A 13,935-nucleotide genomic window follows, 5' to 3' on the forward strand; every position below is an offset into this window, starting at 1 on the left:
ACAAAAAAGAAATGAATTGTAATATCTCAAATTAAATTACAGTGAAAACTGACAACCATATAATACAAATTCCAAAAATAGAATTATAGGTAGTTCCTACTTTAGAATCAACCCAGGGCTTGTTAAATGTACTACCAGGAACATAAGTTGTATTTTACATCTCACTGTATCGGAAAAAGCAATCATCCTTTGGAGAGTCCCAACATCCCTGTTCAATTTCAAAAGAACTTTATATATTGGGTTAACCAATATTAATATGTGCAACCAGTTGAATAGGATTGTGGACCTGGAAATATACCACATAGAAACATCCATATAACCTTTAACAAAGGTGTCCAAAACACAAACTGAACAAAATAAGAGTCTCTTCCATGTGTGGCAACAGGGAAATTCAATACCTACATATTTTTAATTGAAAGGGAATTCTCTCATATAATATATCCCAAACACAGTTTTTCCTTCCCTCCACTCCTCACAGCTCTCCACTCTACCACCCATTTCCCCAAGTTCTATTTTCCCTTTATTCCCTCTTCAGAAAAGAACAGGCCTTTGAGAGATGACCACCAAACATAACAAAACAACATACAATAAAGTATGAAACTAGATCCATATCACTGATCTTATACAGAACTTAGTTCAAAATGGTTGCTGTATCTTAAAGATTTCAGCATTGTTAGCTATTTAATAATATTGACTAGGAAGACATATTGAAAAGGACATTTTAGAGATGAAATTTCTTTGTTTTTTCTAGTAAATATTTACTAGGTTCCTATCTAAGCATGAAAAATGATAAAGAAGCTTTAATGAAAATCAGTTCATTAGATTTTATATTTCAATTTGGATTCTGAAAGTATATTAGCAAGTATAAGCTTTAGGGTGAAAAAAGCAAAAAGCTAGTCATTATATTAATCTTTACTTGTTTTGCATAAACAGTGATAGTCTCAAATCTTTGTTGTAAAATCCAAAACTTCGAAACTGCTAAAAAAATAATTCTAGCTCCCAATCATCTGTAAGGGGATCTTATGACTTCTTATGTCATGCAGGTATACATGCAACTAGAGCACTCATATGAACAAATATTTTTTTAAAAATTTTGCATTATATGTGTAGGTGGATATTTTCTGAAAGATGCTTCAGTAGTTTGGAAAATACCCCCCCTGAAGTTTCATGAATATAATAAGTTTACAGATAGAAAAGAAAACCAACATGAATAAAGAGCAAATGTATCCAGCCTGCTGCTCAAAATCTGTCTGTTTTCCTAGCATGCCTGTAATGTTGTGTCACATATAATCATGAACTTTCTTAAAACATGAGAGATTTTTACATACATTGGGAGTTCTCAAGAATAAGATAGAAGCATCATGTCAAAACGACAAAAATGACTAACAGGAAATGAAAAAGCTTCTCATATATAGACTCAATGAATCATGTGTATCAAAAATGAACCAATAAAGAAATTACAAAATACAAATATCCCAGTCAAGAAACAGGCTAATGAACTTAACTGAATAGACAATTCTCAAACAAAACACACAATAGTCAATAAATACTGTACATTCTCTGGCATCTTTAGCAACCAGGTAGAAGCATGTAGAAGAAGAGAAACTTGTTGGTTTCTGGCCACCTGGCTATATCCTCATTGCTCAGCCCCAAAATAATCACACAGAAGCCATAATATTTAAATTAAATATGTGTCACAGAAGAAAAAGAAACAACTCTTTAACGGTAGCTAGGTTGTCAGCATGATTGGAATAATGGGGATAATTGAGAGTAATGGGGAAGGGAAGCTGAAAAAAAAACAAAACATACTGGTTTATGTGCTCCAATATGTCACAGAGAAATCAATTTCTTTATATGCAGATGATAATTCTAAAATTTAACTATCAAGCTATAAAAACATTTAACATAACACATGGAAAGAAAATATAAAATAATTTTACACTCCTTATTTCTGTGCCTCAGTAGAAAAGCAATGAAGGATGCTCTGCCAATGAATTCAATTTTACCAGAGCAGGAAGGAGATAGTAAGGCTACTGTGATGGACTAGCTCAGCTGTAGCATTGGGACCCATGGGACAGGATCTCAGAAACAGGTGAGTAAGGAGTCGGAGAAGGATAGACACAAGACTCAAATGAATTGCATCTCAATGCATCTTTGCTAGGCATGAGGTTCATCCTTTATACAGACAAGATTGTTTAACAGTATGTATTTTTTCATGAGGTACATATTATTCTTAGAATCATTATATCAGCTACATGAGAGTAAATTTTCATCAGACATGATATGAGTCTGCAGTTGATCGTGCTAGACATGACTTGGCATTAGTTTCAATATAAATCTTTATCTAGGCTATGAGTTCATGGCATTTTGATCTAAGGGCAAGTGATTGTGGTTAACAGTAACATAGTCTACAGTCTTTTTATATTTCTGCAATCTATGCAGAAGAACTTCTCCTTTCCTTCCCCTTCTCCATATGTCTAAATCCCTTTCAAATCTTCCCAAAAACTAATCTCAAAAAGTTACTGGCTTTTATCTCTCTCTTCTATCCATATCCCATTTTTGCTGAATCTGTCTTAATTGCTTAATTAAATTTGTCTTTTGTTCTTTATTTACTAAGCAGATTAAACCTGGAAATCTTTTTTCCTTGAATATTAACCCATCTTCCTCCATTAACATCATATACTTTTGTATATGGAAATGGCTCATCAGTAGACTCTGGAAACTTAAACATACTATCTTTTCTTCCATAAGAAACCAGATTCTATTTTTTTGAACATAAACAGGCAATGCCAAAAGTGCAAGGGAACTTGGCAGAAACATACCTTCTCTGTGGGCACTCTTACTTGAAGCTTGTACCAAATCTTACATGAGAGACCACACAGACTCCACAGGAGGTGGTGTGACAGGTTACAACTCAACTCCCCTATCTACCTGTACTGCAATTTTCAAACAAAAAGATGTCATTGGTATTGGGGTTTTTATAGTATCTTCATATTCAAGGGGGCAGTGTGTTCAGAAAAGAGGCACTTAGAATAATTAAGACATGAAAGCAGAACAATACTGTGGATAAGGAGTGGAACAGCAAGAGGAGACAGAATATTGAAGACAGGAATAGATGAGGAGAGAATAAGGCACACAGAAGTATGAAAATGTTTCTAGAATGCCTAATATTTTGCATTGTAACTTAAGCATTAATAGAGGAGTATTGTTGTAACTTACATCCTAGCCTCCCCTGTCTTTCCTAGGAAAGCTCCAGATATACATCAAGCACTTCCTCATCCCACCCTTCATCCCACCACTGGGAAAAAGGGGTAAACACCTCTTTTTGTCATATGGGCATAGTGTCCAATTGCTTAAATATTTTTCATGTATAAAACCAAAGGAGAATTGACAAAAATGAATGACTAGCAAGGCCATGTTTCTTCATCAATGTTGTGTCAGAAAGTCAACTACTCTCTCATGGAAGGCAACGTCTACGAAAATTAAATGAGAGGCATAAAAAATATGATAAGTGGGAAGTAAAGGGACTGATTGTTATGCTTTACTCAGCTTTGACTCAGTTTTAGTCAGTTTATGTTTGCAGTTAGTGACAGCTAGTACTGAGAGTCCTAATTCATCCAACTGCAAAAAATAGGAGACGACTGAGGATTCATCCCTAAAAGGAACTTCTCTATAACCATTTCCAGGCAGACTAGATGATCAAATAAGTGATCATGTAAGAGTCAGAGAATGAAAAGTAATACTGGGAAGATTAGTCATCTGTTCAGGATGTAACTGTTGTACCCATGTTTGGGGACCATTTGGAGTCCTGGCCTCCAGCTGCTCGCCCTCTCTAGTGACCTTTTCTTGGCCTTCTGATTTGAGCTTCTGAATGCTGTTTCCAGCTCTGTTTCCTGAGCACGTGTTGCCTTGGCCTTGATTGAGGATCAGGCTATGAGGTTTTCACCTGTTGGCCCACTTGACTGTGTTGAGTCTAAAAGCTTCCGTGGTGCTATCCAATAAAGGGCTTCTTTTATCAGTGACTAGAGGTGTGTCTCTGTCTGTGCTGTCTCTGTGGGTCTTTGTGTGTTTCAATCTCCAGGCCCTAGCCCAGCTCATGAACTGTACCGTGGCACACAGTGGGCAGGCAGGCATTGTGCGTTGCACCCATGCACATATCATATCAGAGTTTGTCTGCATAAGTCCCACAGAACTCTGGGGACATCACCATTCCACTGTGGATCTGGCAATAACTGTAAAGTCCCAAGGTTTATCGAATAACTTATTAGCTGTTAGTCATTGATGGGGTATACGGAGGGTATATTTTGTAGTGCTGTATCCATTACTAATTTGTTTTTATCAAAAAATAATCTTCCACTCTCATGATGGCATTTTACTTAAGTGTCATATATCAACAAAAAGACTTGAGAATGTGTGTGCATGGGTAGAGGCACTTTAAAGGGAATGGGAAAAATGGAAGATAGAAAATAATAAGTGAATATTGTGGTATTTTGATGTATGATCAACATATATGTGTCTGTATCTACTCTAGAATAGGAAAAATTAATTTTCTCTTGAAATATAAGAAATTTGAATAAACTGGTACCTAGATATAAGTAAACAATGATGCATTTCTAAGTGGCCAAGGGAATGCTTAATAAGTGATTAGACTGTGAGTGAAATTTTTTAAAAATAATTTTTCATGTAATGTCTTAAAGTACATGATGGAAATTATATTAATATAAAGCATTGTATTTGTCAGGATGCAATTCAGAGCTCTGAGAAATTTCTTGGGAATAATAAATGTTCTGCTAATATATAAAAATCTTCTATGTTGTTTTCAAATGAATATATGTGAAGTTTTTAATTTCTGCCCATTTAAGTGGATTGTTTCTGGCTTTTAATTAAAGGAATGAAACTCTAAAATTAAGTTATTTATGAGCTAGCAACATTGCTCAGCAGGTAAATGGGAAGTCTTTTGACTTAAGTATGAACCCACAGCCCATTGGGAAAGGGAGAGGGGCAAAGAAAAGACACAGGTTGTTTCAAAATCCTTTATATATTCAGTGTTCAGATATAAACATCACATATGCACATATCATAATAAAGAAGAGAAAAGTCAAAATAATAAGGCACATATGAAAAAAGAAACACACTCAATGCTTTATATGTATTTAATTTGGTTCTTACAATTTTGATTCAGCATGGATTGCAATAAATGGGTCTTCAGCACAGTTACTAATAGAAAATTGAGCTGTGCCATCATTTTCAACATAAACTTTAATTCCAGTGCAATTGCCATCAATCTTGTCTCCAGAAATGACATCACAGTATGTTCCAGCAGGAAGACCAGTCTGTAAAGTTATTAACAAAGCCCTGTGGGGAAAAAAGGGGTATTTAACATAAATTCAACCCACTCAAATGCAAGAAGATCCATTATCAATAAAACAATAAATGTCTCAACCTTGTCATATACATCAATAAAGATTCAGAGTATCATTAAGCAAATCCCAATAACAAGACTGCAAGTGAAAAAGAAAGAGAATCCTCCAGACCAAAGATATTATTATAAATGTCTATTAGTTTCAGGGGCTATGGTGACTGCTACCAGACAAAGAAAGCCGGAGAACCCAGTGATGCTCAGTAGTAAAGGGTTTCCGTGAGGACCATCATTCTTTCAAGTTTATGCTCTTCTGGATTTAAACTGATGACTTCAAAATATGTTAACAGCATCATTTTCTCCCAAAGCTATTAGATTACATGACACCATAAAGGATTTTTTCTAGAATTAAACATTATCTAGGATTTATATGGATACATACAAATTTGTATTAGGAAACTGCATGTATAAAGTAATTCTGGTGTTCCTGAAATACCAGCCATGTGTTCTTTCAATAAATGATGTACCTAAATTCCTTTGCTTTCAACCAATAAAATATGGAAAAATAATCTTGATCTGATAGGTAGCTGATTTTGTATTGAGGCATTTTACTGGCTTTCAAAGAGATTCTCTGAGTAAGTATTAATTTTTGATTGTTTGTGTGTTTGTTAGGTTTTTTCTTTTTGAGAGACAGACTCTTTAAACATCCTTGGCCCCCCTAGAACACACTACAAAGATCAACTTGCCTCAAGTTCAAGAAAATATGGGTACCTCTACTTGTTGGCATTAAAGACTTTGGCGTCCACTCTTGTTATCTGAGCTAGACAACTACAGATAAGGGAACCATAGAGTAAGACTCAGATAAGAGAACCACAGTGGAAGAAAAATAATGAAAGTTTTAAAAGAAAAACACAGCAGCCCCTTGAAGACACTCGTAGACAGATGCAAGTATACATGTATTTTTAAATATTTAAAAACAAGAAGATAGAACATGGAAGACTGTGTATAAGTACAATGAATAAAAAGTAAGTTATTTTCAAATATAGGTGGAAAGTACTCCGCTCCTAATATAAAACATTGTTTAATAATGTTAAGATTTATATTTACTACTTATATGCTTTGTCAAATGTGTCAAATGAACTCGCAAATATGAAGATATGCTACTGCCATCGTGTGCTTTGTTCAAAGATCTTAAATACAAGACTTTATTTAAAGGAAAATTTATATAAACAAATACACTTTTTCTTCTGTACACTGAATGTTTAATTTTTGGCATAAATTCATTGTCTAAAATTTTTCACATATAAAAGAGATAAGGAACAGAAAAATAAAAGAAAGATCTAAGCATATGAGTATACGAACCCAATTTTACTGATACTGACTTACCAGTCGTCATTGTTAAAGACAATGAATCCTTTGTTTCCTCTTCCAAAAGCTACTTGGTTGCTGCCATTGTCCCACCAGTTTGAGAAAGGCTGACCATTGACTACATTTCTGAAGGCAACCATGTTCCTAGAAGCACAATATCATGTGAAATGCTGGTACCCTTAAAACTCAACAATTTTAAACAAAATGTTAAACAACTTTCTTATTAGACAAGGTCTGTGGGGAAATTTCCACCTTATTTGACGCCATCGATGTTCACAGACCCAGCCATTGCCACAAGTTGTGTCTGGATTAATGGTCACTTCCTTGGTTACTCCATTGTCATTAGGTGGTCCAATCCAGTCATTCTCATCCTTAATTATTGAAAGATTCAGGTTATTTGAATGCTTGGGTCTGCACAATTCCTTCCACCAGAGCAAACCCAAAGCAAACTTATTATACTTCTTTCTTGGCAGTGTCTAATTTTAATCTAAGTCCTTCAGTTTTTACAGACCTTCACTATGTCCTTCACTTCTGTGTAAATTCATGTTCTCCACTCAATTCAAAATGACAGTAGCAATTGTTAAACATCTCACTTACTATCAAAGTAGTAGTTTCTCAAAACCACTAAAAGCTCTTCAATGTTGCCTAACGTCAAGACAATTGGAGCCAAACACTGGCATTAGAGAACAGACTTCAGTCACTTCCTAAGAAGTCTCCATTGTTATGCATTGCATGAAAGTGCCTCAGTGTTTCATAAAACTGGGGCATAGTTGTTGGCTACTCAAAAAATTTAAGGACATATATGAAAATACTTTTAATATAACAATTTCTAAATTAATATTATTTGATTTCTTACTACTTGCTGGTAAAATGTGGTTATAAAATAACCTGACTTTCCTTATTGAGCTTAACAAAGTATACATGCATATTTGAAGATGTCTAAATTGCAAATATATTTATGAAAGAGAAAAAGAGATCATTCCAAGCCTGAAGGTTCTTCAGGAATAGAACAAATTTCAATAAAAACAGAAGGAAACTCATTTCAAAAGGAAAATAGGAAAAGCTGTCTTTCTGATATCTAAAGAAGAAACATTTATATTTTATAGTTGATGTTTCTCTATGATTCTAGATTCCTGTATTGAAACAGAAAACTTCACATAGTCTTTCAGATGGTCTTAATTTCTAGACTAATTTTGAAATTTCTTAAGCTTATATACCTAACCAACAATACATATCTAACCAACAGCACATAATATTTGTAATTCTTAGATTAATTTTAATTTTTTTTCTGTTTAGGCACCTAAATAACAACTCATATTGCTTATAATTCTATAAACACATATTGTTTATAGACTCCCTAGAAAATCATTGTGATGTAATTTTCATAATTTCTATCTATTATATTCCTTAATTTCCCTAAAATCAGCTACCATCTTTTTCCACAGGAAAAAAGTAAAAGTATCTTAATATGCTAACATTGCTTTAGAAAAAAAATTGAAATTCTATTCAATGCTAGAAAACATTATCCCCCATTAACGTTTATGGTCGAACTTTATCATGAACAGCTGTTTTCATTCTGTCCTTTCTCCTATTTAAATTACTACTTTTCCAATCACATACATTTGCAATGTCCTTACTGTATAAAAACTTGATGAATAAAAAATTAAAAATTAGTATCATATGCTTTAACTTCATTTGAAATTAAACCAGAACCTCTTGCTTTTCTAGATTAAGATGTACACTGAAGAACTTCAAGACATACTTGCCCATTCTGGATGTTTCTTTCCCAATAATAACTTGACATTACTCGAGTGAATCCATAAGGATGAGCCAACATAAATCCAACTGCCATTTTATACATTCTGAAAGTTTAAAAATGGTATTAAAGCAGAGGTATATAATGTAATCCCATCGTTAAAAGCAGGTTACACAACAGCAAAGAATGTTCTTCCACCTAGCATCCCAGAAGGTCAGGATGGATGCTCCTCCAGCTCCATGTCCTCGCTGATTATCATGGTTGTCCACAAACACAAGCGCTCTGTCAGTAGGCACAAAACCCCAGCCTTCTCCCCAGTTCCTACATTAAAAAAAAAGCAAATTATTATTTCACAGTGCTTAGATTAACTTTACATATCGCATCCACTGTTGTCTAAATAAATGAAAATTATATTTTAAATCTGTCATAGGCACATATAAACATATATATACATATATGTATGAAATTATTTTCAATGATTATATATCCTCATTTAGAGGTTACAGTATAATATTTTTGTTTTTAAAATGTTTATTTTCTTTAGATTTTTCACTGTACTGTATTTCTATGGACATAAAACGCAAAACATCCATTTGTCGTTATACAAAGTGGAAATCTGCAGTGCAATCATCATAAAAACACACAAAGTTTCCAGTTATTTTTTGATATAAAATATGTAAACTTCATACTTGACCACATTATAAATATCACTGGTGAATATAACTATTTTGTAAAAATAATCTATCTTTAATAGACCACAGTTAAACATTCGTGGAATGTAATGGATTTACTACAAACAGACAAAAATCCCTTTGGATTTTTGGATTTCCAGGGCTACCTTGTGATTGACATAACAAATGGAAAAGAAAATTGGGCAGAGTTTAGAAATATTGAGACTAATAATCAACCACATCATAATTATTTAAATGAGAATAGTTGAAGCTATACCTTATTGATATCAAATGACATGAAATCTATGACAGCTCAAATGAAGAAATGGTGTATATTTACTTTAAATAGGCCATCTTCTCTCCACTCCACTTGCGGATAACAGTGCCCAGTTTTGCTCCATACTTGAATTCTGTCACACGACCATTTTCAAAGTACTCGCTACTTGAAATTGCCTCGCCACCCAGATCAATGACCTAGTAGATACAATGGGGCAGCTGTAATTTTTCATATAAATTTAGAACATATTATTTAAATATAATCTCATTCAAAAATCCTTATGTCACAGTATTGAAAGACTGGGTCAATTTTCATCCTCCAGGATGGCTGACAAAAGGAAAAATTAATTAGTTCACACTGATATAATGCTTGCTGTCAAGTGAGCATTAGAAATGTTTAAGAACTCAATAGTTTTTCCAAGTAAATAGAGCTTCAAAGGCCTTATCCCCAGTACACTTAAAATAATATTATTGCCACGCAGGAAATTTCATCAAGTTGTTTAAATATTTACAAACTTGATACTATGAGATGAATCTTAAACTCTGAAAGATTGGCTTGAGACAAAAATGACTATGATTGGTCTATCTTTTATAATGGTATCTGAAGAGTTAGAAAATGAATTAATAAAGTTTGTACTAACTTAGAACCTGCTGTGGTAGAGAACTAAGCATGCTACCTATAATTAACTGTAATCCTATTAATAAACAATAGAATTCTACAGGGTATACCAGACTGAGATATTAACCTACATTATGCTTTTTATGCTTAGTAAAATCTCCCAGCTACTATGTGATTTACGAAGTAATAATATTTAAGAAAAAGCCCACATGAGCTCAACACTAAACAAAGAAATATAGAAAGAATTATAAGCAACTGAGGAAATTGGGAGATGGATATCAAAAATACCATATCAATCGGTTGTCTAGTACCAATATATAAATATATTTGTAGCAATATAGACTATATCAGTTATATATACATATATCCATATGTTCTTAAATATGTTTAATAATATTAAGGAACATATGTATATACATATAAGTTATTTAAGAACATATGGTTATAAGTATATGCATATGTTCTGTTAAATATAAATATATGCATATATATAAGAGCATACACACATATATAGTGTGAGTGCAATAACAAATGGTCAAAAGAAAGTCTACAATCTTTAATGAATATATGAAAGCATATATGGACGAGTACAGACGGAAGAAAGGAAACAGACAAAGATTGCAATTAAATTATAATGAATTTGTAAATGAACGTGTATATTCTTTTACCTCTTGAAAAATGAAAGGTCTGCTTCCTGAATCAAACCATGTTGTGTTTAGGTTGTGCAGTTTGTCCAAAATCGCCTTTATGTCTCCAGGCCACATGTGCTTAGCAGCATCAAGTCTGAACCCTGCTACACCCATGTCGATGAGACGGTTCATATAGTCAGCCACCACGCCTCGAACATAATCTTTCTCAAGTGCAAGATCCAGAAGGCCAACCAGACGACAATTTCTGACCTAATTTTTTAAAAAAAAATGATTAATGTAAAAAAAAGAGCCACGCCACCCATTGAGACAGTGGAGCTGATCTATTGGGAGCTCACCAAGGCCAGCTGGACTGTGACGGAAAAAGCATGGGATATAACTGGTCTCTCTGAACATGGCGAACATTGAGGACTGATGAGAAGCTAAGGACAATGGCACGGGGTTTTGATCCTACGTAATGTGCTGGCTTTGTGGGAGCCTAGCCAGTTTGGATGTTCACCTTCCTAAATATAGACGGAGTGGGGAGGACCTAGGACTTACCACAGGGCAGGGAACCCTGACTGCCCATTGGACTGGAGAGGGAGGGGGAGAGGAGTTGGGGGAGAGGGAGAAGGGTGGGAGGAGGGGGGAAGGGTGGGAGGAGGGGGAGGGAAATGGGAGGCTGGGAGGAGGTGGAAACTTGTTTTTTTTTTTCCTTTTCTCAATAAAAAAAAATTCTAAGTTATAAAAAAAAAGTCATGCATTGTTTTTGAAATCATTTCTTTCTTCAGTTCCTATTTCAATTACAAGTGGATATTTTTATATTGCCTTACTTAGAACATAGGATTTTGCCATTCCTTAGAATATGAGAACATGAGAAGTATTGATGTTTTAATTTGAACAGAGATTTTAAAATATATTCTGTGGTAGATGAAGAAAATATCAGATAAAATTAATAAAAATTTTAGCTGGTTAATTTTTAATTCTCTCTCTACCTTTTTTTCTTTAATGTTTCCATCCCTTCTCCCTCTCCTCTGCATCCATACCGCAATGTTTAAATAATTGATAAAACCATGATTTTAAAATTTTCAGACAAGGTCACCAAAGAGCATGTCTCCATTTTATTATTGATTTTTTTCTCTATACCTAGAAAATAATACAAAAAAAAAAACCAGCACATTTTTCCATTTCTATTTTTCAAGCTTTCTGTCATAGTGACCTCTTTTCCTATGGTATTTGAATATGTCTAATGGTAATTTATAAATTAATTGTGCACTTCTAGATACCTAGATGCTTCTTTATTCTGATTAATATTTCTCTCATTACCTGATAAGCATCATTGTAGTTATAAATTTCTCCATCGCATTTTCCATCATTAAAATCCCAAGCAGAGTATGGAACTTCTGGGAAATCCCTTTTATTAGCATCATAGTAACTTCCACAGGTACTGCTTGTCCCTGCACCACCGCCTGCACCACACATGTGATTAATAACTGCATCCACATAAATACGGACCTGAAGAAAAAAAAGTGCTAGACTCAGGAATCTAGTTTCAATGGCAAACTCATAACATGCTAGCAAATCTCCAAAATATATCTTTATAGATTCATTTGAGTAAAGGGAGTCAAGTAGGAAAGGAAACTAATGTGAAATATGATCAACAATAATCCTAATATTATGAAAAGAATATAGAACTCTTAAATGGAGCTAAACAGAAACTATTGTAATTATAAACAAAACAATCTACTTTTGAGGAAGAAAAACACAGTATAAAAATTACAGTACTGTGTTTCAAATTTTGTGGGATTACTAGAAGATCTAAGATTACAAAATCTATGTGTCTGAAGAACTAAAGGTAATTAGATATCTATTATAGGAGAAAGTAGATACTTAACCATTAAAAACAATTATGGGAAAGCAGACCCAAGAATGTGGGAAGAAAATGGAACCATATAAAATGATCCTCACATATGTCACAATGCCGAACAGAAACCTGTTAAGTATTTTTAGTTATTAATTTAAAAAGTGAACATTTTGCTGTATTTAAAAATATTAAAGGTAGTAATAAGACAGAAATTCATTTTAATAATATATAAAAATGCAATGTAAGATTTCAGAGACTTAAAATCCAGTCAATCAGAAAGAACTTGAAACAAAGAGAAAATATTTTATATATAGTAACTGTATAGAAAATGTGACTTCACTTACACCAACATCGTTGCATCTCTTCACCATGTCCCTGAATTCTTCTTCATTTCCAGACCTTGTGCATATTTTGTAGCTAATTGGTTGGTATCTTTCCCACCATGGCCTATATGGATTATAAACCACGATGTTTTCATTGGGTGGAGAGACCTACAAATAGAACTACTATAATTAGTGCTGGATTATAGCTTACTTTGCATAATTAATTCTTATAGAAAGCTATCAGTGATCCAGTGTTATTTCTCAGACTGTGCACATGCAGCCCTGCTGATTAACAACCACATGAAAATATGGAAGGACATTGCAGTGTTCTCACTTACAGACCCTACAATTAAGTAAAAAGAAGCTGTCCCAGCAAAATGTTTCCTTCCACAGGAAAGCTATGGGTGAAAAGAAGTTATCCATCAAACTCATTATTATTAGAATACTCTTTTATGTGAGCACAGTGAACTCTGCATTTAAATATTAAACAAATCTTACCTGAACCCCTCCGAATCCCTTAGGACCTAAGTATCTCTCACATTCCTTGGCAATATCAACCCAGCGCCACTCAAACAGGTGGACGATAGAAGTCCGTCCACATTGAGTGTGTGGGTCATACTGAGCCCAGCAGAACCCAATGAGGGAAAGCAACAGGAAGAACTTCATTTTGATTTGAAGTTGTCAGAGTTCTCTCTAGCGCCTCTTTATATGCTGAAAGAGGTACATTTGCAAAGTAAATGTTCATGAATAAATATTTAGAGTACAAGCTATAATCTGAACAAGATTTGCAGCAACGGTGTGAGCAGCTGAAGGATACTCAGAAACTCCCATGGAAAATAAACTTAATGTTTTTTTAAGGTCAAGTATTATTTGATTGGTATTACATCTTGTTATGTCTTTCAATAGTGCATTGCAACTTAAACCAAATATATTTAGGACTTTCCATCTTTAAATCTTTGTATGCTCTATTACAAATAGTCATGGGATCGTCAATTTAGCTTTTTTTGCTTCCTACTTTGCTTTTTTGTATTTTAATAACTTCTTTGATTATTAAGAAACTGAAAAGCATGATG

General features: G+C 33.9%; 1 protein-coding gene across 3 annotated transcripts; it reads right to left on the bottom strand.

Annotated features, from left to right (window-relative positions):
* Positions 1–5,165: 5,165 nt before the first annotated feature.
* LOC101998837 (pancreatic alpha-amylase-like) lies at positions 5,166–13,528 on the bottom strand. Of its 3 annotated transcripts, none has more exons than XM_005367920.1 (10): positions 13,361–13,528; positions 12,884–13,030; positions 12,002–12,190; positions 10,883–10,948; positions 9,495–9,628; positions 8,682–8,804; positions 8,490–8,589; positions 6,980–7,098; positions 6,746–6,871; positions 5,166–5,355 (listed from the first exon to the last, which is right to left on the bottom strand). In XM_005367920.1, exons 1-10 carry the CDS (start codon positions 13,526–13,528, stop codon positions 5,166–5,168), a joined length of 1,362 nt encoding a protein of 453 aa, XP_005367977.1. The 3 variants fall into 3 exon arrangements, with proteins under 3 accessions (XP_005367977.1, XP_005367976.1, XP_005367978.1); XM_005367919.1 differs by having other exon boundaries at positions 10,718–10,948; XM_005367921.1 differs by lacking the exon at positions 10,883–10,948.
* Positions 13,529–13,935: the final 407 nt, after the last annotated feature.

The sequence above is a fragment of the Microtus ochrogaster genome, unplaced genomic scaffold, assembly GCF_000317375.1.
Source record: "Microtus ochrogaster isolate Prairie Vole_2 unplaced genomic scaffold, MicOch1.0 UNK25, whole genome shotgun sequence".
Classification (NCBI taxonomy): Eukaryota; Metazoa; Chordata; class Mammalia; order Rodentia; family Cricetidae; genus Microtus; species Microtus ochrogaster.